Source organism: Epinephelus moara, chromosome 6 (genome assembly GCF_006386435.1).
Source record: "Epinephelus moara isolate mb chromosome 6, YSFRI_EMoa_1.0, whole genome shotgun sequence".
In the NCBI taxonomy this organism is placed as follows: Eukaryota; Metazoa; Chordata; class Actinopteri; order Perciformes; family Serranidae; genus Epinephelus; species Epinephelus moara.
In genome coordinates, this window is record NC_065511.1 from 26337950 (window position 1) to 26361525 (window position 23576).

The 23576-nt window shown below is 39.9% G+C and overlaps 1 protein-coding gene across 1 annotated transcript; it reads left to right on the forward strand.

The window, feature by feature from the left end:
* The first annotated feature begins 3233 nt into the window (after positions 1 to 3233).
* On the forward strand, positions 3234 to 21926 carry sh3d21 (SH3 domain containing 21). The gene is made up of 17 exons (XM_050046690.1): positions 3234 to 3412; positions 4015 to 4172; positions 4278 to 4335; positions 5262 to 5371; positions 5865 to 5955; positions 6037 to 6098; positions 6178 to 6217; positions 6678 to 6772; positions 7157 to 7258; positions 7624 to 7675; positions 13120 to 13170; positions 13276 to 13393; positions 14335 to 14500; positions 16912 to 16992; positions 17117 to 17313; positions 20002 to 20065; positions 20201 to 21926. The coding sequence occupies exons 1-17, from the start codon at positions 3409 to 3411 to the stop codon at positions 20231 to 20233; spliced, it is 1482 nt and encodes a 493-aa protein (XP_049902647.1). The 5' UTR covers positions 3234 to 3408; the 3' UTR covers positions 20234 to 21926.
* Positions 21927 to 23576: the final 1650 nt, after the last annotated feature.

A 23576-nucleotide genomic window follows, 5' to 3' on the forward strand; every position in this document is an offset into this window, starting at 1 on the left:
TATTCATGACTGCATTACTGAGTCCTCTTTTAAAGAGTTTAAAGTGATCTGAATCAGGATCCAATTTGAGCTCTGTAGGTGAAGAATTCCACGTGTTAAAGCTATTTATCCAAATGAGGATTTACACATGTGAACCTCACAATTCCCATCGGCTGCTCCACGTGTTACTGAGCCAGAAATTCTAAGTGGAACCATGAGGTCACTGAGCACCTGGGGAGCCTGATTGTGTGGGCCTTTATGGATAAGTCTGAAACTGGCAAAATTAATGAAACTATCAAAACTTTATTTAGTTTCTGAAGAACATGGCAATGATGTGCTGTTATCTGTTTCCTGTCCAAAATTTTAATTGTTTGATTGCATATCATCATAAGAGGCTTAGTTATTGTAGATGCTGCTGGTGACTAAGAGGTTACACAGAAACTTAAATGTGGAAAAAATCATAGCGTGCATGAAACTGTTTGTAGCGTGAAATGGGAGACGGCCTCTGATAAGTCTAAAAGTATGCAAATTTGTTTTTGCAACCCTGCTCACCATCTTAACATGTTTCTCAAACTTAAGTTGTGAATCTAATATGAGGCCGAGGTGTTTGACTTCTGAGACCCGTTTGATATGCTGTCCATTAATATTTAGTTTAACACAATAGCTTCTGTTGATGACCGAGCCCTGGCAGAAAAGCAAACTGACACCGTTTTCTAACATGTGAGATATGATTTTTCAAACCATGCTGATATGGACTGAAAGTGACATGATGGAAGCTGCCAGAGCAGTTTTAGCAGATACATGTATGACTGTTTTGTCCGCATACATCTTAAAACCTGCTCCAACACATGATTGTAGTAAGTCATTAATGTACAAGCTAAAAAGAAGCAGATCAAGAACAGAACCCTGAGGTACTGTTCTCATCTGTAAAAGAGAAGACTCCTCATTATTGATGATAACACACTGTTCTCGGTCAGACAGATACAACTGAAACCACTGTAACGTTTTGTTTGGAGAGTTTATGAATGAGGATATCATGATTTAAAGTATCAAAAGCTTTTTAAGGCCCAGAAAGACTGTTCCAACTACTTCAACTTTATCAAATTATAATTTGAGCTGTTCTATAAGAAAGCAGTTAGCAGTCTCTGTCCACAAAAAAACTTTTACATGACAAAAGGTCAACGTCCTATTCTACACAATGTTACAGAGTAGACTGAGAGCACTCCCTAACATTTATTAAGGAGTATGAGGAAGTACTTGAGTAATGTCTTGGCCTAGTGACCTAACATATTAACTTGAGCAATGGGAAGCAGGACAGAGCCTGAGTCAGGGGAAATCCAGTAAGGTCGTGACACATTTTGTCTCAGCACTTAAGACTCGCTGACTTTTTGTGTAAGAACAAAAGTAATTTAATAGTAAGTAACAGTAATTTTTACACAAAGTAACCTTATTTGTTTACTACCAATAGCAATGTTTCTAACTTCTCCAACTTGTATTAATGTCAGTACAAGCAGCTCCATTGTTACAAGCTGCCACAATACCAGGGTAAGTTACACACTAATAACCAGCTCCTACCAAGACCTAACTCACTAACCTGTAACGGTCAGATGTTTAGTGCGATAATACAAGTCTGATGTCTGAGCCAAGTGAGGATACATCTGAGACTCGAACTTTTGTTTAGTATGCATTTTTAATTTCTCCTAGCTATTTGGGATCAGTAGGACCCGATAAGTATAAAAAACTAAACATTGTCAATAATAATAAAGTCCCAATGTCCTTAAACAAAACGATAATAAAGTCCAAATGTCCCCAAATGAGACGACATTAGAGTCCCAATGTCCTCAACGAGACAATAATTAAGTGTCTTAGCTTGTTACAGTTGCAAAAATTGTTCAAATTTGTTGCCGTATCAAACTACAAACATTATTAACCACAAATTAACAAGTTTCAACCATAAAATGCAATCAGGTTTTGAATCTTGTCCACTTTTGTGTCAGGATCAGCTGCAGACTGACTTGGCAGAGATGGCTGCCATCTTATTTTTACAAGGACTAGTGTATTGTGCTCATACTACAACTAGATGGAACAAAAAAGTGTCCACGAGCGAGGACAACAGGTCTAAATTAAGTAGAATGAAGCATAAGGTCAAGTAAACCCAAAATGTGATGTCGTCATACGAGGACACAGGGTCTCAGGAGGATGTAATGCACCTACGTTTTGTCTTCTTTCCATGTTTATGTTCATGTTTTCCTGCATCTGTGAACTTATTATGTCAAACTCATCTATGTAAAATGGAATGAGTGCTGATACTGATGTGTCATTTAATCTTTAGCTCAACAAAAATACTTGGATTTTGAACTGAATGAAGATAAACTGCCTCACATTTTACCCAAGGACTACTCGCTAATCTAATACAAATTAAAAATAAAATAACTTTAACAGTATCCGGTACTGATCAAAATATAAACTTGCTTCCATACATGACTTTGATACCTGACAATCAGTCTTTTAGTGGTAACATCTGCACACTTCTTCACACAGCTATGTATGAAGGTTCATACAAGAACATTTGGTACAGGACAATTAGTTCATTCCTTCATGGTGAGAGTGGTGCTGTTATAACCACAGTCAGTCTCCCCTACAACAACTTCTGTCTCTATGTAAAAAATAAAATAAAAAAATAAAAACGGATGTTGTTACTGTTTTTGGCCACGTGTTATTTTGGTTTGTGAAATTCAGTCTTGCACTCCCTGGTTCTGCTTTCTATAACTGGCCAGCCACTCTGCCTCAAGGGGTGTACAGAAACAACATTACATACACACACACACACACACACACACACACACACATACATGCGTGCACACACACTAACACACACAAACAAACTCCTCCCAACAAACACACACACACACACACACACACACAAGGTACTGTGTTTGAATTTTTCAGTCTGTAGCTGTTTCACACCACACAGCATCAATGTGTATGACAGAGCGCAGCAGATCTGGGTTTAATATCATTGTTGCGCTTGTGAATACTGACTTTTATCTTTTATTATTTTTGTGATAAGCTACGTCGTCAGGCTCCGTTCTAAGTCTTACTCATTATATGCTTTGTTCTTTCACTATAAACCTGTCTTACCTGTTCTTCTCCCCCATTCCCTCCCCTCTCTCCTCGTCTCTCCTCCTCTCTCTCTCTCTCCACTGTATGACCCATCCTACTCCTTGCTGTCGACTTGCCGTGACTAGCCTCAGGAAAAGTTGCCCAATGTTAATGTTTGACAAGTAGGAAGAAGGGCCTTGGCTGCCATATCTCACTCAGTCTTAGACAACACAACCACACTCTTTCAGTTCTCTTTCTGCTCGGGAGCTTGTTGCTGCTTTGTGAAGGAATTACATCAAATCCGAGGGAGAAAGACAGAAAGACACCATGGGTGAGTCGGTGTTATTGCTGTTTCTTGTACACTGGTGGAATTTAAAAAAAAAAATGCTCTTGGTTGTCTGTTTGCTGAGATTCTGGAGATTTGATGGTAAAACAAAGTGTAAAGGTGAAATATCGAAAAGATTGAGTTGTTATGTGTCTTCCCAAAATGCTATTTATTTGATTTTAAGTATTTTAATGTGGCATGCATTTGAAAGTAAAGCATTGGTATGTGGATACCATTGCATGACTTAGCATCAATATGCATTTGCGTTTGCTGAAACATGAGGGTAATCTTATTTTTTCTATGTACCCAGAGATCTACTTCTATACTTTTCTGTACATTTGTTGATTTTTCTCCTCTGTTAAGCTCTTGAAACACTGCAGGACAACACTGACTTAAAAAACATATTTCTCCACTTGTAAGAAATGATTAAGGACAGAATAAGACTGTATGGTTTATCTGTCATACTGTACTGTACATTCGCACAGGGCACAGCCTCCACAACATAGAGGTTTGTCTTGGTTTTGAAATGTCAGGACACATCACTTGCAAACACTCCAGCCTTTGTGCAAAGAATTTAATTTTCTGCCCCATTTACATCGCCACTGCAGAGGTGCTGGTGCTGATCGACTTCGAGGGCACCATGGGAGACGAGATCACAGTGAGGACGGGGGATGTGGTCAAAAACGTCACCAAAGCCAGCGAGGAGGGATGGCTGGAGGGGGAGCTGAGGGGAAAGAGAGGCATCTTCCCTGCCAACTTTGTCAAGGTCTGCTAACACTTTATAGCCCAAAGCAGTGTGCTCTTACTATACTGTGTGTTTATGTTCATCCACGTGTGCTAAAATATGCCTCGTTTTGGCTTTTCATCACAGGAGGTGCCGGTGTATCTGATGGGAGACAGCAATAGGGAACCACGGAGCATTAGAAAAAGTACGATGCTAAGTATAAAGTCTCAGCACTTTGTCTTTTCTTCTCTGTTATCAGCCTCGGAAGCAGAAAATAGCCGAATAGCATGTGTAAGATTTCATTTTGGCACTCTGTCAAGTCCTGTAAATGTTGTTTTATTATTGCAGCATTATTGTAGCATTTTGGATCCAATATATCAGCCAATTATTCAAAACAAATTAACATTACAAAAACACAACAACCTAACTGTAACTCTAACCCTTACCCACAATGGAGTGAACTTTTGATTCATATCAGTTTCTTGGGAAATGGTACCAATTACTTCAAATGGTCCATACCTCAATTTGGATTGATGCTCCTTATTTGCATATAATTACACTATTTAAACTTGTATGTGTAAAAGATCCTGAGGTAATTGCCCTCTGGCGCTGTATGAGGCACATTATGTCAGTCAAGCAGATACAAAGAGTGATCATCCTACTGAAACATCTGCACATATTGCAACATGTGGCCCTTATCTCAGCTTGCAGCTTGAGCTGACTCAAAATAAACCATGAAAATATTTGACATTCAAAACAGGTAGTTTTTTTTTATTTTCATTCTCTTGGTCTGAAAACAGAAGTGTTAAACGTTGAGGCTGGTGTGGTGCATGCACTCAGCAAGACAGTGCAGCGAGCGAGCCGACTGTAAATGTATGTTTACCACATCCTCGCTGCACAAATCCTAATTACAATGTATGAAAAGGGAGCGGATAAAAACAAACTGCGTCTTTGAGGGATTAGACTTGTTAGAAGCGTCAAGTGCTTTGCAGTGTCAGCACTATCCTGTTGAGACTTGACCACTTCTGCCTCCGTATCAAGCTAAACACACTACTACTGAGCTCTGGCTTCTCAAAGTAGATTATAAACTTTACATCTTCGTGTTGATGTGGTGATTCTTTGTCTTTCCAGCGAAGAGGATGAAACAGACAAGGAAATGCGAGGTGGCGTACGCCTACAGCGCCATGAATGAAGATGAGCTGAGTCTGGTTGTTGGGGAGACGATAGAGATCATCAGAGAGGTAGAGTCCCCTCTTACCAAACAGTGACACTCTGCAAACGAGCTGTGATACCCTACTGTTCAGGCATCTTCCTGCTGGCTGATAAAGCTGCTCAGTAGCCAAAACCTTAGTATTGTATGTAAATCTGGGCGTTGGTTAAATGTTTGCTCTGCCAGTCTGCCCTCAGTAAACAAAGATTCTTTTTCATAAGTTATTCATTGATTGTTCGGGTCTTTCTCTCTCTTTATATCACGCTGCCAGGCTGACAAAGCATGTGTCCCAGACATATTACAGCTTGTGAACTGATCTGACTAGTTCTGAGAGTTCTCGCAGACGTTCATGCCAACATGTGATCACAGATCTGAAACAGATTAATTGTAATCTCTGGAATGTATACTGGGTGTTAAATGTTTTAGCTCGAGTGTTAATAAGCACAGTGTGTCTGTACTTTTTCTCTTAAATGTTTTCTCACATACTTTTTTGCCATCTCTCCTTGACATAATCTACATGACAGATTGAAGATGGATGGTGGATGGGGGTGAAATGTGGCAAAGTGGGAGCATTTCCGTCGAATTTCGTCAAAGAAATTTTTGTTTCGCCTAAAGGTCGGTGAAGCCAAATCCTTTTTCTGTTCATTTATTCTTAAAAAAACAGTTGTCGATAACACTCTTTTACTGCTTTTACAGAAGGCAAGTACAACGAGAGCAAGGCAAGACCCAAGCTGACTGACGCAGTCTTCAACAAGGAGGTACGTCATGCATAAATAACGTTTCTGAAACCTACGAATTGTTGACCTTTGACTTAATGTACTTTCTGTCCTCAAAAAGATATCTCAAAGGGCAAGTGTGAGGAACAAAGCAAAAAACGGTAAGTCATATAACAACCTGCTATAAAGCTTTGTTACTTCTCAAACTGTTTGCACATTTATGGACTGAACGCTTGAGTCGTTTCAGACACTTTCGCTTTTTGAACAGCATTTCAAAGGCAACTAGACGGGTTTATTTATACCCAGACATGCGGTTATTCCTGTAATTTTACCTGAAAGGTTCATGGGTGGAGTTTACTTTAAATACTTACATTAATGTGGCTTGATTAATCACTTCACAAAGGATTACATCAGAGTGAAATATCCCACAGGGATCAAGGTTTACAGCCTTTATCTCCAGTTCGTCACAACCTCCATCCGATTAGTATTGTAAAGGGTGTATACAAGGCTGATAAGATGAGTCATCATTGTTGAAACCTCTTAATCCCGTCACACTGTTCTGTAATACTCAGTTTCTATAAGGTTAGTAACCCTCTTATCTCTGAAACTATGTCTCCTCAGTGGCTGAGTGCTGCCAAGTCATGTTTGACTACAAGGCCAAAGCAGCAGATGAGCTGGATATGAAAAAAGGAGACGTTGTTGTGATACTGAACAAGGTCTGAGCACATTTTATTGTTATTTTTCTGGCATTGTTTCCAACATGTTTTCCCATGACGTAATGCTTTTAAAAGACTCCTTCGGATGCAGTTGCTTCTCTCACAAAGTGGTTGCAGGTGTATTATGGTGTTCTTCCAGCCAAACCAGTTGTGTCACTTTCAAGGAAATCATGTGTGCAAGGTGACGCGCATGTTTTAGTGACGTACATGTGGCAGTTGGCCAAATTATATTGTATCATAGAGGAGGAAAAAAAAAAAGATTTCCGAGATTGATAATAAGGCAGTCACGTCTTGCTTGACCGTTGGGTAACCTCTTGTGCAGCAATTTGCCGTCCCAGAGGACACTGGCATGTTTGAATGTGACTCTTTAATCTCCATCTGAAGGAAACAGAAGATGAAGGCTGGTGGGAGGGAGAGCTAAACGGACGCTGTGGCTTCTTTCCTGATAACTTTGTCATGGTGATACCACCAATGGACGGCCTGCAAGTGAGTGGACTAACACACAGTCTCAAGAATATCCTTGTTGGACTGCAACTTCTCCATATTCAAGATCTGACAACTGCATTTTGCTGCCATGAAACCATGGACGTGCTTTATAGTAATTAATATCTTCTATACTTTTTATTATTTTAAAATGCAAAGTAAACACTGCCACTTTATCTGTAGCTGGCTGGTATTTGTGTTACTTTAGCAGCCCGCGTGCAGTGAGTCAGGATCCTCTTTAACATCCTCTGTTTTGGAATTACTCACTGAAAATTCCCTGAGTGGAAAGAGTGTATAATTGAGATGCCTTTAATTCACAAGAGGACGTACTTGCCAATCTGTTGAGTTTTCCATTTCTCCTCCTCTAGTCTGGGACCGCAAACCAACGGCCTGCACGGACCATTAGGAAGAAACTGTCAGGTAAGAGAACAGCACGTTCAAAACAGATCAGACACAGCAGCACAGGAACAAGCACTGTTTGACATTTGAGCTAGACTTCATGTTTTAGAGCTTCTCTACTGACTCATGGCTTGTGGCTGCTGTTGTGTTCAGCCTGGCAGTGTGTTGACAGTTTGGACCGCGATGGATACTTTTTTGTTAGCAGCTGGAGAAATTGGCTGCAACGTTGGTTGGGTCATTTTCAGCATGTGGTGTAAAAGCAGCCAAAATGGTCCCCTGATCAGTGTCATTACTTCTGCTGAAGCAACTTGAAGCTGTTTCAGTATGATTCAGTGTGTCAGTTCACACCGTTGGCTAATGATACTTATGTTTGTGCCATTTTCATCAACTGCACTTGCATAACAGTTCTGACGTCTTAGTACTTGAGTTATTCCATTTTATGCTACTTTATATTTGTGCTCCATTAACTTAGGGGCCAATATTGTACTTTAACAGCTTTAGTTACTCTGCAGATTCAACTTATTATTACAAAATATTATCAACAAACAAAATATGACAACCTATTATAGATTCAGCTGGGGGGAAAAATAGATACAGCATAGTATCGCGATATTTTTGTGTGGCAATATCGGATCGTCACAGTGCCAAGTATCAATTTTTTATATTTTGTTATATAAATAATTAATATGGCAAATACAAATTATACTTTAAGTAGCCTACTAGAATAATTTAATCAATTGCTCTTTCAGTCCACTACATACATTTTACTGCAAAAAAAAAAAGGTGAATGGTGAACTGAAGTGAGATGAACTAAGTGAAAACTTTATCTTATTAGATAAAACAGATGTTGACAAAGTTTCCCTTCAGTGATATAATTTACAGTTTAAAAAAAAAGGTAATAAATCCCAATAGATTTTATCGCAACATTTCACAACAAATTTAAAATCGCAATAATATTGTATCGTGACTTAAGTATAATGATAATATTGTATCGTGGATCCTCTGGTGATTCCCACCCCTGATATTTAGTAGTAGGGCTGCAACTAACGATTATTTTCATTGTCGACTAATCTGTCGATTATTTCTTTGATTAGTCAACTAGTCATTTCATCGAAAAATTTGTTAAAATGTTGAAAAATGTCGGTCTGTCTCTCTCAAACTCCAAAATGATATCATCTAATGTCTTGTTTCGTACTCACGCCAAAGGGTTTTAGTTCATCGTCATGGGAGAGTGTGTAAAGCTGCCAATATTTGAACTTAAGAAGCTGCAGTAAGAGTATATTGGGGTACTTTTATAGTACTTTTATATGAAAAATGACTCCGATTAGTCGACTACTAAAACAGTCACCGATTATTTTAATAGTCGATTAGTCATCAATAGTCAACTAATCATTGCAGCCCTATTTAGTAGTTACAATTAACCCCACTTTCACCAGAAGCTACATTAAAGTAATGCTGACACATCAATGGGTCATTCTGCATGAGCGCTTTTTTTTTAAGTACACTTTGATTAACATAATACATATGTATTTTTACTTTACTGATTTTTTAAGACTTTTATTTGTGACAGAATATTTCCACACTGTTGTATTGCTAATAATATTTTAGTAGAAGATCTGAGTACTTCTCTCACCACTGCATCTAGTCAATGACACGTAACAGTTTGAAAATGAACTTTCTTAATGACTAGTGTGGAATCCACTGAGTTTGGCCTAAATAACTGAGTTTTTACACCCTGTTTATTCTTCATTACATGTAAGAAAAGACTATTTTTAATGTTTCCCATTCCTTACAAAACTTTAATCATAAATAAATGAATTTGAATTTCATATTTCAAGCTTGTTTGACACCAAACTGGTGTCCAAACTGTACCTTGTGTGATCTGAATCAGTTGGGGACTTTCTTACATATCATGTGGAGTGTCCATCAGTTAAAAGGTCCTGGGAGCAAATAACTAATAATGTCTATCTGAGATTTTGGGTGTAAAGATTGACTGCTCTCCAGCATGTATGCTACTTAATGATGATTCAGGGCAGAACTTTAATCACACTCAAAGGCAGCAGTGGTTATAAGCATGCAGTGCTGCTAAAAGATGTTATGTGGAAGCAACCACACTGTCTTTCTTTTCGCAGTGGAAACACTCTTTAATAGAGATTTTATCTGTGGAGCTCTCTGTTGCTAGGATTAAGGGGGCAGGTTACATTGTGCTTAAGGCACTCAATTTAGCTAGAAAATTAATTTCTTTTGTCTTTATTTTTACCCTATAGTGCACATTTGAAAACTTTTATAGTAGAATTTAGAGAAAGAGCCGTTGGGACAGGGACGGTCAGGGTTGAGGAATGATCAAAAGGTGCAGGTGTATATGTAGTGCCCCTTCTTTATGTGTGTTACTGTCTTTGACATGACAGTAGAGCTGTGTTTTATGAGGTATGATGTTATTGAGAGACGGACAGACAATTTTGTTTCAAATTTTCTCAAATTATTTGACTGTGTGTCATTGTCCTGATATCGACATGTGTTGTGATATTGACAGCAGGTATTGGTTAATGTGTACCTGCAAGTTGTGTCGAAAACAAAATTATGCAAACGCAAAAAAAAAATTAAATAGGAAAGACGATTTTCACCAAACATGCGGATGATCCGAACTCAAGAGTTGCGCCAACATGTCTCTGACTAAGAAAGCAAGCTGTCTGTGATATTGCCCGTTCAGATGTTATGACTACAAGTATTCACCCAGTCACCATGTTAGGTCGGCAGACGTTCTCTGTCCTGCAGTGCACGATGCACGACATCAGGTGCTGCCTCTCCGAGAATTCTCACAGAAAAACTGAACAGTTGAAAACACAATTCTGTTTTTAATCAAACCAGATAGACAGTATCGTCGAGCCCACAGTTTTAATTTAAAAAGAATTTGATCCACTTAAACAAACTTAATAAAATCTTACTATACTGCGTAAATGGAGATATGACCCACAATAACAAATTGTTGTTGTAATTATTGATACAGTATATTCTCAGTTATTGCAGCCAGTATGTTACTTTTTTTTAATTTGGTGATAAAAAAAGAGTGAAGGAACATTAATAGCATGTATAGCAAGAAGATGTAGAGGTTAAATCTGTGAGACACAAAGCAGGATGTGGCTTCCTGTCAAGTTTCAGCTGAGGAGTGTTGCGGGTCATGCAAATTGCAAATTCTGCAAATTTTTTTTTTACCATCAAATTCAGATTACAATATAAATTTAGATGTCTAACTCAGTTGGAAACTGAAAATGCATGCTTATCAAAACATCTGCTGTCAGTGAAACAGTCTTGTACAACATGCTCAGCTTTTCACAGATGTCACCTGAACTAACCGAACATCAACGCAGTCTCATGATTTGTGCTGCCACCACATTAAAGTCATTACAGTGTGTTTTTTTTTTTCCACACTATCGCACAGAAGAATTTCACAGGAAGTCTCAGACTATAGTGAGATGGGGGATGGTTAGACTGGTCATGTGACACAGTTCAGGAGTCTTGGAGGAAACAAGGGGGTGGAGGGGGGGGAGGTGGAGGAGAGCTCTGTCACAGGGATTTTCACAACCAGCACAAGAAGCAGCACTTGAGCTACTACTGCTGTGTGGATGGTTTGGCTGAGAGGGAATGTTGCACAATGCTTTGAACACTCAAGGTAGGCTTCCTGTGTTCGTTACTCATCTCTGGGTCTGAGCGTTATGCAAAGTATTGTGCTTGTTTTGGTGCTGTGCATTAGAGCAGTTTTACGTCTCAGATTTGTGTTTATATTTATTCAGCAGAGCTGTAACCAGGTCCCTCAGCCTCCTGTGTTTGAGATAAACACTTGACTTGCATGGCAAACAGGAGTCTCTCACATTAACTTCAGTTCACTGAGGATCATAATTCAAGCATCTATTCTTGCAGTCTCCACAGCAGAGTCCTCTCGAGGGCTGTCTTTCTTTTATTTTCTATGAGCTGAGGCAGAGTGACTGTCCCTGCTGAACTTGTTGAGACCCCTGGGAGCTGCAGTGCTGCTGGATACAGCTGTGACTGGGTCTGCTCCAGTGATGTGCACATCTTTGCCTTCCCATCCAACTGCTCATGAAATAGATAACGACTTAATTAAAAGACTAGTCGTATTTTTTCTCCGCCACATTTCTGGGGTAAACAAATACAATTCTTTGACTACTATAATACATCAGCTGCGTTATAGTTCACTCATGACAATGAAGACAATACTACATTAACACTAGTGTTGATGTCTATAGAAGGAGAATGAGTAGTGTGTTCCAGTGCTTACAGGAGATATAGACATATATTACAGGAGACGCTACACCTGCATTAGGTGCGAAAGCTATGTTGTATTTATCCAAGGCAGATTTGCTGAGTGTGCATGCTCTATTTTAGCAACAGCCTGCTCTATATTCATGCTGTTACACACAATGACAGCTGGGACTCGGCAGATTGAGAGTACCTTCAAAGTAGATGCTTAGGGAAACATTTTTTAAGCTGGCGGATGGACTCAAAGTGACAATATTTGCCTGATGGTGCAAAAGTGAGCACCAAAATCCGGAAACGAGTTAACATTTTCGCACCTCATCTTGGAGTCACTGGGTTTTTTTGAATGGTTAGATGCTTGAAATAAGGTCTGTGGTTGACACAAGCTTAAGAGACTTTCCCGTTTTGTTCTATAACATAAAATACATCAGTAAATACCTCACATTTTGAAGCTTTAATGCGTCTTTAAAAGGTGGTTGCTAACAAGTTGCCAAATGAGACTACAGAACGTAATCATCACATCAAACATGGCTTTACACCCTTGTTGTGGTGGCAATGTTAAGTCATGCGAGGGTGGCGTAGTTTCACACATAAACACACATTCAACATAAACTCTTCTTTGCCCCAGATTTTATTTTCTGTGAGTCCAAAATCGAGAGGAAATCTTTGGCTTTTTGGTGAGGGAACCAGAGCGACACAAACTTCCGCGTCAACCTACAAAAAATGTCATCCCTGCAGCACTCCATGGGATGCCACTGCTTTCTGTGTGCAGCAAATGAAATAAATGAATAAAGCAATATTGGGCAAATGTCCGGCCTACCTCTGCATCCTTCTGTTTGTCAGCTCGGGTAGTTACCAGCTACGCTCCTCCTAGTGGTTGCTTTTAATGTACCCCGGGTTTTAACAGATGCTTGGAGATGGAACAATCTTCAAAAAGATCTAAAATTAGAAACACTTATATCCATTGATGATTTTATTTGTATTTTTATTTGTTGCCTTGTAATTGGCTGCTCCCTTGGCCGGATCTCTCTTGTAAAAGAGATTTTCAATTTCCACGAGGCTTCCTGGTTAAATAAAGGTTAAATAGAAAATAAAAAATACTACTACTTTATATTTTGTCCAAAGTGCAGCTGTGCTATTTACACATCAAATGCAACTTTGTGGTAACAGTTCACTCACTGCTGCTTTTTCAGTAAAGACAGAAGTCTCAGCGATGGAGAAAGGTGGTCCAGCAAAGACAAAAGGTACAAACAGCAATCGCTTTCATCATAAATCAGAACATTATTATATAACACTCCTTTGGAAAGATAAATAGTGTTGTGGAGTAACATTCTGAATTTGCTTTACAGATGATAAACCAGAGGTTAAGGACCTGAGAAGCAACCCCCCAACCAAAGTCAAGTTGCCAACACTCAACAAGCCCACCCCGCCTCCAGTCAAAGACAAACCCACCAAGGTTTTACCCAAGTGAGTGATGCCAAAGCACCTCTGATGTCGTGCCTCGCGACTAATCTCCATGCAAAGCCACCAAAGACTTACCAGGGGAATATGTCTTCCAAGTCAGAGACTTGAATAGTGATTCATTTGCAAGCTTTCTAAAGAAAAAGGACTTTAGGAAATGTCAGGAACACTTTCTCCTCTTTGGTCTGGCACCGAGAGCGGAGCCTTTAGATGTTAAAGGTTTTGGTTGCCGCCACCGGTTGCCATAGTGTCCTTAAAGAAGAATGCCAGGATGCCCGACCTTTAGCAGCTCAGTGGAAACTCTGGGATGAGTCAGATCGGGCCTAAACAGACGAGAGCAGCCCATTTCCTGTTTCCTGAGCACATACACACAAATAGGCACACACACTCACACAAAATGGGGAAAACAAAAACAGCCCTGTCTTGAGGGGGCTGCTAATGGAGAGCAAGCTTTTTTCTGAAAATTGTTTCCAAGTAAATAGCTCTTAACAGGACAACTATCCAGCTTCCCTCTTAATGTTTTTTAAAAGCTCAATCTTCGAGGCCTTTACCTCAAGGCTGATTATTTATAAACCTCATATCAGATTTAAACAATGCATAAAAGCTGACTGATGTTGAGCTGTGACTCTGGGGATCTGCCATAACTGCATATAAGCTGTGAAAGTGAAACATGTGCCAGTACAAACTAAGACATACAGAGAGACTTCAAACCTTCAGCTGCCATGCTTTGCACCTGCACCCAGTTGAGTTTAGGAAATTGGAAACCGCATTCAAAGTGTTTTTTTTCCACTTTTCAAAACGTGAACTGCAGCCTGTGCACCACTTTTCTTCCACCAAGAGAGAATTCTTGAGAGAACTTCCCCCCTTATGTTCCCCACTTTCCATTTACTTCAATAACAAGTCAACAAAAATTAAATCTTTTAACATTAAACTCTTATTTTCACCAGAACCAATGGTGATGTGGCTCCTGTTGCCCCAAAACAAGCGGAGGAGAAAGAAACCAACAGCTTTGACGGAGTGGACGTGCAGACAGAGAAGCTGTGCCATCCTACAGCAAACAGAGCCAAACCGCCGCAGAGGAGACCGCCATCAGGCCTCGTTTCAGCAACACAAGTATGTTCACATTAGTGAAAGACTAATATTGATTTATCACTTTTAATTTGGCAACTTTTGCCTGAGGTATAAACAATATAGAGGTGAGGAGTTACACAATAAAAGCCTGAGTGAGGCAGGAACTGCCGACAACCAGTTAAACCACATTGGTGGTGCTAACCGTCATTTCTGTAGATGACCTTTGCAACTTAAGATTATCACTGCAGCAATGAGGCAACTCCCTACTTTATCTTGTGCATACTTGCAAGGTAAAGGCACTTACTTTATTCAAATGGAACTGAACACATTTTGTGGTTCTTTTTTCTCTGTGGTGACATATTTCTGTGTCAACTTATTGCAAGCACAACTTCAATAACTGAGTATAATTTCCAAACTATGCCACTAGTAGTAAATGCTATAGAAGGAGCTTTTCTTCAACCATTTTGCACAAAGGTTCAGCAGAGAAATCAATCAATCAGAGAGATAACAATGTCTGCACTTGCACTTTCAGTAGATCATAGAGCAATGTAGCCACAAGATGTGTTTGTGCAAGAGAAGAGGCCCTAGTGATAGACACGTCCCAAGTTTTCATGAGCTGCCCCAAAGGTCATTTTTACACTGGAAGCAACAAGTTTGGGCCTGATCTCTAGGGGTTTATCAAAAGTCATTCTGGGAAATGAAAGGATTCATTCCCAAAAGTCTCCTTTTATGGTTTGTACTTGGCTGCCCCAGAAGACAGAGCCAGATGTTAAGTTTGTATAGTTGGAGAAGGAAAGTATTTAAGGCAGGCTGTGAGGGATGATTATTAGCAATTAGGCTTGGGCGGTATATATTTTTTCATAGCTTCCTGAAACTTCCCTGGGATACTTGGTATATAAATATGGTATTTATTAGTGTGGCTATGCTACCCCCACTCTCTTAGCTTTTTCAGTGTAATAAATAGACAATATAAGCTCACATAATGACAAGAAAGTTAACATTCTTACACTTACGGTTCTTACAAACAAAGAAATACAACAGTACACCTTCTGATATAACATTTCTCCCTTTCACCAAACCAAGATTAATGTTAGCTTCACTGCCTCATTAACTTATTGTGAAAAACACTTCACTAAAACCACACAAAGACAAAATAAAACTCAACAAAACCTTCTTAGTTAGTCTTGTGAATCATCTAGTTAATGAAGCCCCATTTCCACCAAACAGTCCAGCACAGTGCAGTTCAGTTCGGTACGCTGTGAAAAGTTGTGGATGGTACCAATGGAAACGTTCCTTACTGTCCCCATTTTTGGTCCCCACTCTGTTGGGCACACAGATCTGGTACTAAAAGGTGGAGCTGTGAACACTGCAGTCTGTTCACTGGCGGATGGTCACTCTGCTCAGGGCTGAGTTGTGGCTGGTTTTGAGGCTCATGTAACCACTGTTCATACTGTGGAGAGTTTTATTAGTAAACTGTAACTATAAAATGAAAGGATGTTTTGCTGCCTCTTACAGCAGCTGGAGTCTGAGAAAAATTAACTTAATTCACTGGGCTGACTGCCGGCAACTTTTAAGGTGGAACGTTTACTTGTAATGTTACTCAATGCCTGAGTTGACGATGCAACAACTTTGACTATAACTTTCGTTTTTACTGTCTCTCTTGGATGACATACACTTTTACTAATGAGTGGATCTCTACAAAAAGCTGTCGGCTCCGGCAACACTAAACCCCTGAGCTTGCCTGAGAAGGACTAAATTCACAAACCTGCTATATTTAAATATCCCATGGAGAGAGACTGTCACTGCAGCCTGATTTATTTTGTTATGAAAATGTCGGTGTGTAACCTCGCTCTGTGGACAATAAACAATGTGCAGACTGAAAAAGGAGGAAACACTGAGTGCTGGACGGAGCAGTGAGTGATAACAACACCGCCCTCATGAAAGAGTAGTGTTTGCAGTGGAAACACTAAACGGACCTATGGTCTAGGTACCATGTTTGAAGGGTTACTTTTGGTTCCAAAGGTACCATCCTGAAAGTGTTTGGTGGAAACGGGGCTTAAGTCCTCTGTTCCAACGATCACCAACTCTGATTTGATCAAAATAAACCTTTAATTCACAGAGGCAGATGTGAAGATATGCTGTTTTTTCCTTGTGGTTTCTCTTTCTCTGCTGTTGCTGAGTGGCTGTTTACAGTCCTGTGACGTTATTGCCACCGCTCAGTGTCAGTCAGCACCTGCCTGTTCCACCAGCAAAGACCAGAGATTGACTTCTGGTGGCACCTGATGTGCACTACACAATGAGTTTCATAGAGAAATCGGCACCTATATTTTTGACCGTACTAAAAATCATAAGCTTTGGGATTTCTAAATACCCAGGTATACTGTAGTTCTGTGATACCATCCAAACCTTTTAGCGATAATTGCCATTAAGGTATGTCTTATGCTCCTTTGCAGGCCCAGGGCGCCACTGACCAGAAAGAACCAGAACTATCGCCAAAAAAGTTCCAGACAGAGAAATTACCTGGACTGCAAAAGGTTTGTGACATCGACTTTCTAGATAGAACACAGCACACGTGTTGTTTATTCGATAAAAAAAAAAAAACATACAAGATATAAAAGGTCTGTGCAACGTCATGGAAAACCTCCCGATTTATTGCAGGGTACAGAAAATCTTCTGCCATCGCCTGCAAGGCCTGACCCTCAACCCAAAACACCACCTCCGGTTCGACCAACACCACCCAAAGTAGTTGTGGATGGCAGGACTGTGACCCATAAAGGAGAAGCAACTATGGAAAGCCTGCAAGCTGAGATCAAAGAGCTGAGGATGGCTCTGGAGCTGCTACAGACAAGACACGAGTGAGTATTACTCATTTTTAAAGTGAGCATTTGAGAACATTAACGGTATGAATAAAACTGTCTTGTCCTTTTGAACTCTTACGAAGGACGTGTAGACAGACCCTCTATCCTAAATAAATTCTGGGTGTTGTTTGTGGCCCCCAGCACACACAGGAAGTGACTAATCAAACCTAAGACAGAAATACAAACTGTGTACCAAACATAAGTGCTCCATCCAGAAAAAAACTGTGTTAGATCTTTTGCATCTCTTTGATTTGCTTTGATACGACACATCACAGAGGCCTGATTGCTAAACATGAGCCGTGCTGTGTGAAGTTGTAGACGTATGATTCACTGGCAACTGAACTTCTGAGGCTATTCAGAGAGTCAACATGTGATTACAACCAGAGGAGCTTTTAAAGTGAATCCACAGGCTCATATATTTTGAAAAAGCTTATCGGGCCTGAGTGACTTCCCCCTTACTCTCTTGTTGCCGTTGTGTCACAACCAAGGGTACGGTCACACATGAGTGAATGCAGGCCAGTGACCATCACATGCTGAGCTGATAGTCGTACTGAATGTGGGCAGTGCCAGATGTGACTCACACGGAAGGCTAGCTTGCTAGCTAACAAATGAATGGTAGCTAGCTTGCTCATGAATACCCCACAATATGATGTTATTGGTACATTCACCATTTTTACACTCCATGCCTGTCTCTCTAATGTGGAGCAGTTTGTAATTTTGCTGACCAATATCATACAATACTGTCTGGTTAGACACGTCAACAATTAATGTCTCCTCCATCTTGGCTCTCTCTGAACCTTCAGCCAGTGACAGTCAAGTGGGATCATCCACACAGACTTCTTTGCTATTGGTTGAGGCTGCAATGTCACTGGTCAAAGGTCACCAAAGTTGGACCCCACGCAATGTGAAGATGCCAATTTGCTTTTCCAATCGAAAGCTAATGTTTTATTCGCCCCTTCCCTCGCATGAAATGCAAGTGAATGGGAGGCGAATATTCGCTAATGCTAATTTGCACGTGTGAACGTACCCTTACATTCTTATTGGCCCGTAGAGTTTTGGAACAGCATGTAATCCTCATTACAGCATGTTCAACCTCAAAACAATGTGCATCGTTTTGCTAGAGTTTCTAGGTTGAACGACATATTTCCTCAAAACGGTGTGCAACTGGCTTTGAGGTACATTTCCTCTCGTTTGGTAGGTGTGTTAGAGGTGTTACCCAATCGGCAGAGACGTGTATAAAATGAATTATAGTAAATCTTCACTCATTCTACGTACAGTTTTGGTTCTACTTCATGTGAAGCCCTTCTGAATTCAATTTAACCCTGTTATATTAAAAGGCAGTGCGCTTGTGTAACACAACAGGGTTTTCAATGCACCATCGTTCCCATTTAAATACACGTTTCGTTGGGGCTGAACAAAGCTCTACTAAGGTCTAATCAGTTACTCTAATCAAGAGTAACCAAAACACCTGTGATGATGTGTGCACTCTGCAGGGCCTTAAGGGCTTTTACATAAAAAGGTATGGACGTAGCTATTTGCTCATGTCAATGTTTTGTGAGGACATCCATTTATACATGCTGATATGTTCTATGTGTCCTATTTTCAAACATATTTTAACATTTTGGAGATGAACTGTAATTTTATCTTATTGAAAAAACAAAATGAATCCAATCTTAGCCTCTTGTACCCTGTTTTGGTTGCCTGGGAACCAGACGAGTCTGCAAGCTCACATTTTATTTGCTCGATTAGGATTTGTGATTCAGTCTGGAGATGTCAATCTTCTGTTTTTGTGCCTTAATAAAGCTTCTGAGATGCCACATGACCCAAAACACAAACCTAATGTCCTCTCTGCACTGCTGAAGCGCACTATTTCTAATGTCTGGAACAGACAGTCTGCTGATGTTAATCAAGCTAGAGACCCTTATAAATGTATCATCTGATTTTGTAGCTGGTCAAGGCACAATGCTTTATATGTTTTGGCAAGGTATTTGTAAAACAATCGTTCATTTCTCACAGTGATACCCAGTGTAGTCCGGTGCATTTTTCTATGTTGTGAGTGTCTGCATATGCCACATCAGGCCTGAATGTTTGTATTTGAACTTGAAATAACTGATTTTCTTTGGCCACTTGGGGCATCAGCAACAAGTTGTAAACACATGATGACATATCTTTACCTTTTAAGATGATATGGTAAACTGCTGTTATTATAACTACTTATTTACAAATGAGGCACTTACAGAACAAAATTATCATTCATTTGGAGTCATGTTTCTGGCCACCTGATGAAGTTAAGTCCATTATAACTCTTGTGTGATGTTAACATCTACTAAATCCTGAGGGAAATATCTGGCTCTTTAGCTGCTCAATGCTCCAGTATAGTGAGTACAGCCTGATGCAGCTGAAAACTGAGCTACAAGACTGGTGACACTGAATCAAAACAGAAAAGTTGCGGGCTAAACAATGAGCTGAAATGAGCAGCAGATTGCAGAGAGATATATATTTTCTATTTCAGGTGTTTCATTAGAGCTATCAATATCAAGGTCATTTCAGTTTTGATCTCATTTATCCCCACAACTAAAGCAACAATCTACATTAATAAACCTTCATTTTACAGGAAGTGTGCATCTTGACCTATTTAGACATGTCTGCAAACTCATCGTCTCTGTCTCTCTGTCTTTTGATCAGCCGAGACATGCAGGAAGTGAAAGAAGAACTGAGGGAGGAGAGAAGCAAACGAGAGGCACTGCAGGTCAGAGAGTTTTGCATGCATTCGTGATTTACGCCTGCCGCATATCGCCACAAGAAAAGAATAGAGAAGCTGTGGTTCAGATCATGATCATGACCGTGGTATAATTGATTGTTGAAAAATGTCTTTCCCATACAGGAGGAAGTTCACAGTTTGAGGATGAAGCATTAATCCAACCGCAGACAGCTGTCCATCTGTCTGTCTGTCTGTCTGACACTGTGCCATGCAGGCTCTCGCTCTGCAATTTTAAACAAGATGAACATTTTTCTGACGTGGAATGGGGATGGAGAAAACAAGCGAGCTCTCCCACCGCAGACTCCAAAGCGAGGGCTGAATTAGAAAGTATAGTTGGATCAAGCTCATCCTGCACTCGACCGGAGAAACTTGATTCTTCAAAAGACTTTTTAATGTACTGTTAAAGTTTTTACATATTTGAATGCTGGAAATCACAAATATTGGTCCTAAGTGGGTTGTTTTAAATTGTTTTGTTTCAAATGTCTAATTTGTTACTTTTATCATTACTGTACTTTTAACATTTACACAGTTAATGCCTCAGCAGAGTGTGTAATATATGCAGCTGTACATAGGAGGATATATTGTGATGTCATTTGCAAAGAACTAAAATATAATTATAAGTCATCCAAAGGGGCATTGTTACATGAATGTTCATACCTGAGATACTACTGTCAAAAACATGGGCTGACATGCAGGTGATTTTCTACACCAGAATGTAATGCTGCATAAATCCACTGGGGGGCAGTGTATGACTATGATACATAAAGAGAAGTGCTTAACTTTTCAGTCAATGTTGGTGGAAGTAACCAGGCAATAGTGACCTCACATTAGTAAAACATATTTCATTCAACAGAGTGAATGTGTTGAGATATACAGAAATGGCTGATGTTAATGGACTGTGCTTTTATAAAACAAAATCTTGAAAACACTTCGTGGGTTAAACAGAGTTTGTGGTCAGCTGCGTTTTTTTGCCGTTAAGTGGAAAAGGCATCCTGTGTCACTCTGAGAAAAACTGACTCACACTGAAAACTCTGAACACAGTGAGTCATCGCGATGGATGCAGAGAACGTGGGAAGAGAACTAATAACAAATTCTTTACACCCACCAGAGGGAGGGCTATTTAATTTGACCACGCCGTCTTTACAGTAAGAATCCGGTTTTGGCTCCAAGTGGTATAGCGGCGGCGGTGGTAGTGCGCTCCTGTCTAAGCCTACTAGTGTTGCCCACTGTAGAGCACATCTGGACAACATCTGGAGCTCATCAGGGACCGGGTGCTTCTGAAACTTCCATGGGAACATACTATTTTTAAAAACTGTGTTGAATAACGGTCATTACAGGCACATTCCCTCTCGGACGAGGGTTGAAATAAATGAAACTAAACAAACAAAAGGGTCAGTTTATATTGCACAATTTTTGCAAGATATGAAGTGTCAATGTCCTTTTCTGCACAGACCTGCACACTAAAGCAAAGATTTTTTTCACTGAAGGGCCTCTAAAATATTTAATAATGTCAGTAATGATGAAGGAGCTTAACAGAAATGGTGCTATAAAGTACCCCAAAGTGATTCTTTGGCTTGTAATCATGTTTTGGTGCTATATGGCACACATCTTTTACAGGTGCTACACGGTGCCTTTGTCAAATAGTGCTACATAGACCCTTGAGAGATACCAAATAGCAGTATAATGCTTTAAAATTTTACGCCTTCGGGCTCTTAAATGATGTCAGATAATACCTTGGACGAGTCAATATTCCTCTACATCTGTGGTTCCCAACTGGTCCAGCCACGGGGTCCAGATTTCTTTTTAGTCATTAGTTCAAGGTCCACACAGGTTGGTACATTTAGCAGCATAGGTCTGTTTGGCCATGTCATCAAGCTAGTTTGCTGTCTCTGTCAAGTAGCTTCAAAATAAAAGCTCTGTGCTGGAAATTCACTGTACTTAAAAATAAAGTGTGGTTTTTACAAACTACATCACATGGGGTCCCCTTTCAGAATGGGCCCGAGACCCACTTTTGGACCGCGAACCACCAGTTGGGAACCACTGCTCTACATGACACTCTTAAAAAGTGAATGATCATTAGTAATTTCTTTAGAAATCTTGACCCAGAACCAGAATGGTGCACTAAAGCACAACATGATTTAGCCATGAACTTCAACATTGCGATCAACCAATCACAGCCCTATGACATCATCAGTGTGCTGCTCCTGTAAAAAAATTCCTTCGTGCTAATTGAGAGCTAAGCTGCGTTTTCCAAATTTAAGTTAGTACAATTTAACAAAATTCTCAGTGACACTGAACGAAATCTTTATGAGCCACTGCAGCATTCACAAGTTACGTAGGTAGGCTATGCTAACAAGTTAGCTTGCTAATAGGCTAGAATATTGTTCACTAATATTAAAGACTAAAGATAATAACATTTTTCAATTGCAAAGACTGGTTGGTGATTTGCACTTTTTGTGTTTTAGTTTTTGCAAGATTGCAGTGCTAGTGTTGATCCATGATCCCTGCCATTTTGATTGGTTAGTCGCAACGTTGGTCAGGGATCGGAATGTGGGATGTTGATCTAGGATCATGTCCTACTTGTCTCCGTCGTGCTTGTACGAAAGACTTACTGAAAAACACAATACATTACCTTTTAAATCCTGAAATATTTCTGTGCACATGAGGGCAAACAGGTTGACAGCCACTGCATTAATGTAGTATACACTGTTTGTAGGCTACTTTGATGTGGCATTTTTATTCTTTCCCCAGTAAACTAAACTAAACTAAGCTGAAGAACCTGTAGAGAACATTTTAAGCGCCTGTATTGTTCTTTAGAGGTTCTCTACTGGAGAAACCTTTAAAGAACCATACAGAGGCTTAAACAGTTCTTTGTGTGCCAGCAGTGCTATAAAGCACCTCAACCCATGCCCAAGAACTGCTAAGGAACCAACATTTTTGTAGACACTACAGGCTCTCCTATAAAATATAACACAGTGCTTGCATAAGTATTAGACTCAGTGTACTGTGATATGGGAGGAATGTAAGACAAGTAACATGGAACTGTTGGGAACACTGAGTGTTGAGAACTGAAGCATTTTGGAGCTCAGAGGTCAAATACAAAAAAAACCCTCTGAGCTAAAAATAGAAAGAGAGAAAAAGGAGCTGAACTGGCGAAGAACAGTTCGCCTCTGTCAAAGAAAAGAGCTGGGCAGATGCAGAAACAAATCATGTGTGTGACCTCATCGGAAATGGCAATAAATCTGCCGCATATCTAAAATGCTTTTTAAGAAGGAGCCTTTCACTTAGGGGAATCATAACCCTTAGAACTGTATGGTTTGTGCAATGTTAGACTCAAAAAGGTTTGATTTTGGCCATTTCAACAAAATGTGATTAATTAAAGAGGTAGTTCAGCGGCATGAATGTAGCCAATAGATGTTATTATCTGTAAAGGCTGGTTTCTGGAATCAGCCAAAGAACCACAAAAGACAGTCTGAAGTACTATGTTCGTCTTTCCCAC

Excerpts from the sequence above, each read along its gene's own strand:
- sh3d21 (XM_050046690.1), top strand. Across the intron at positions 5,372-5,864 it reads CGATAGAGATCATCAGAGAG|ATTGAAGATGGATGGTGGAT; the intron begins GTAGAGTCCCCT and ends TCTACATGACAG. Across the intron at positions 14,501-16,911 it reads GCCTCGTTTCAGCAACACAA|GCCCAGGGCGCCACTGACCA; the intron begins GTATGTTCACAT and ends GCTCCTTTGCAG.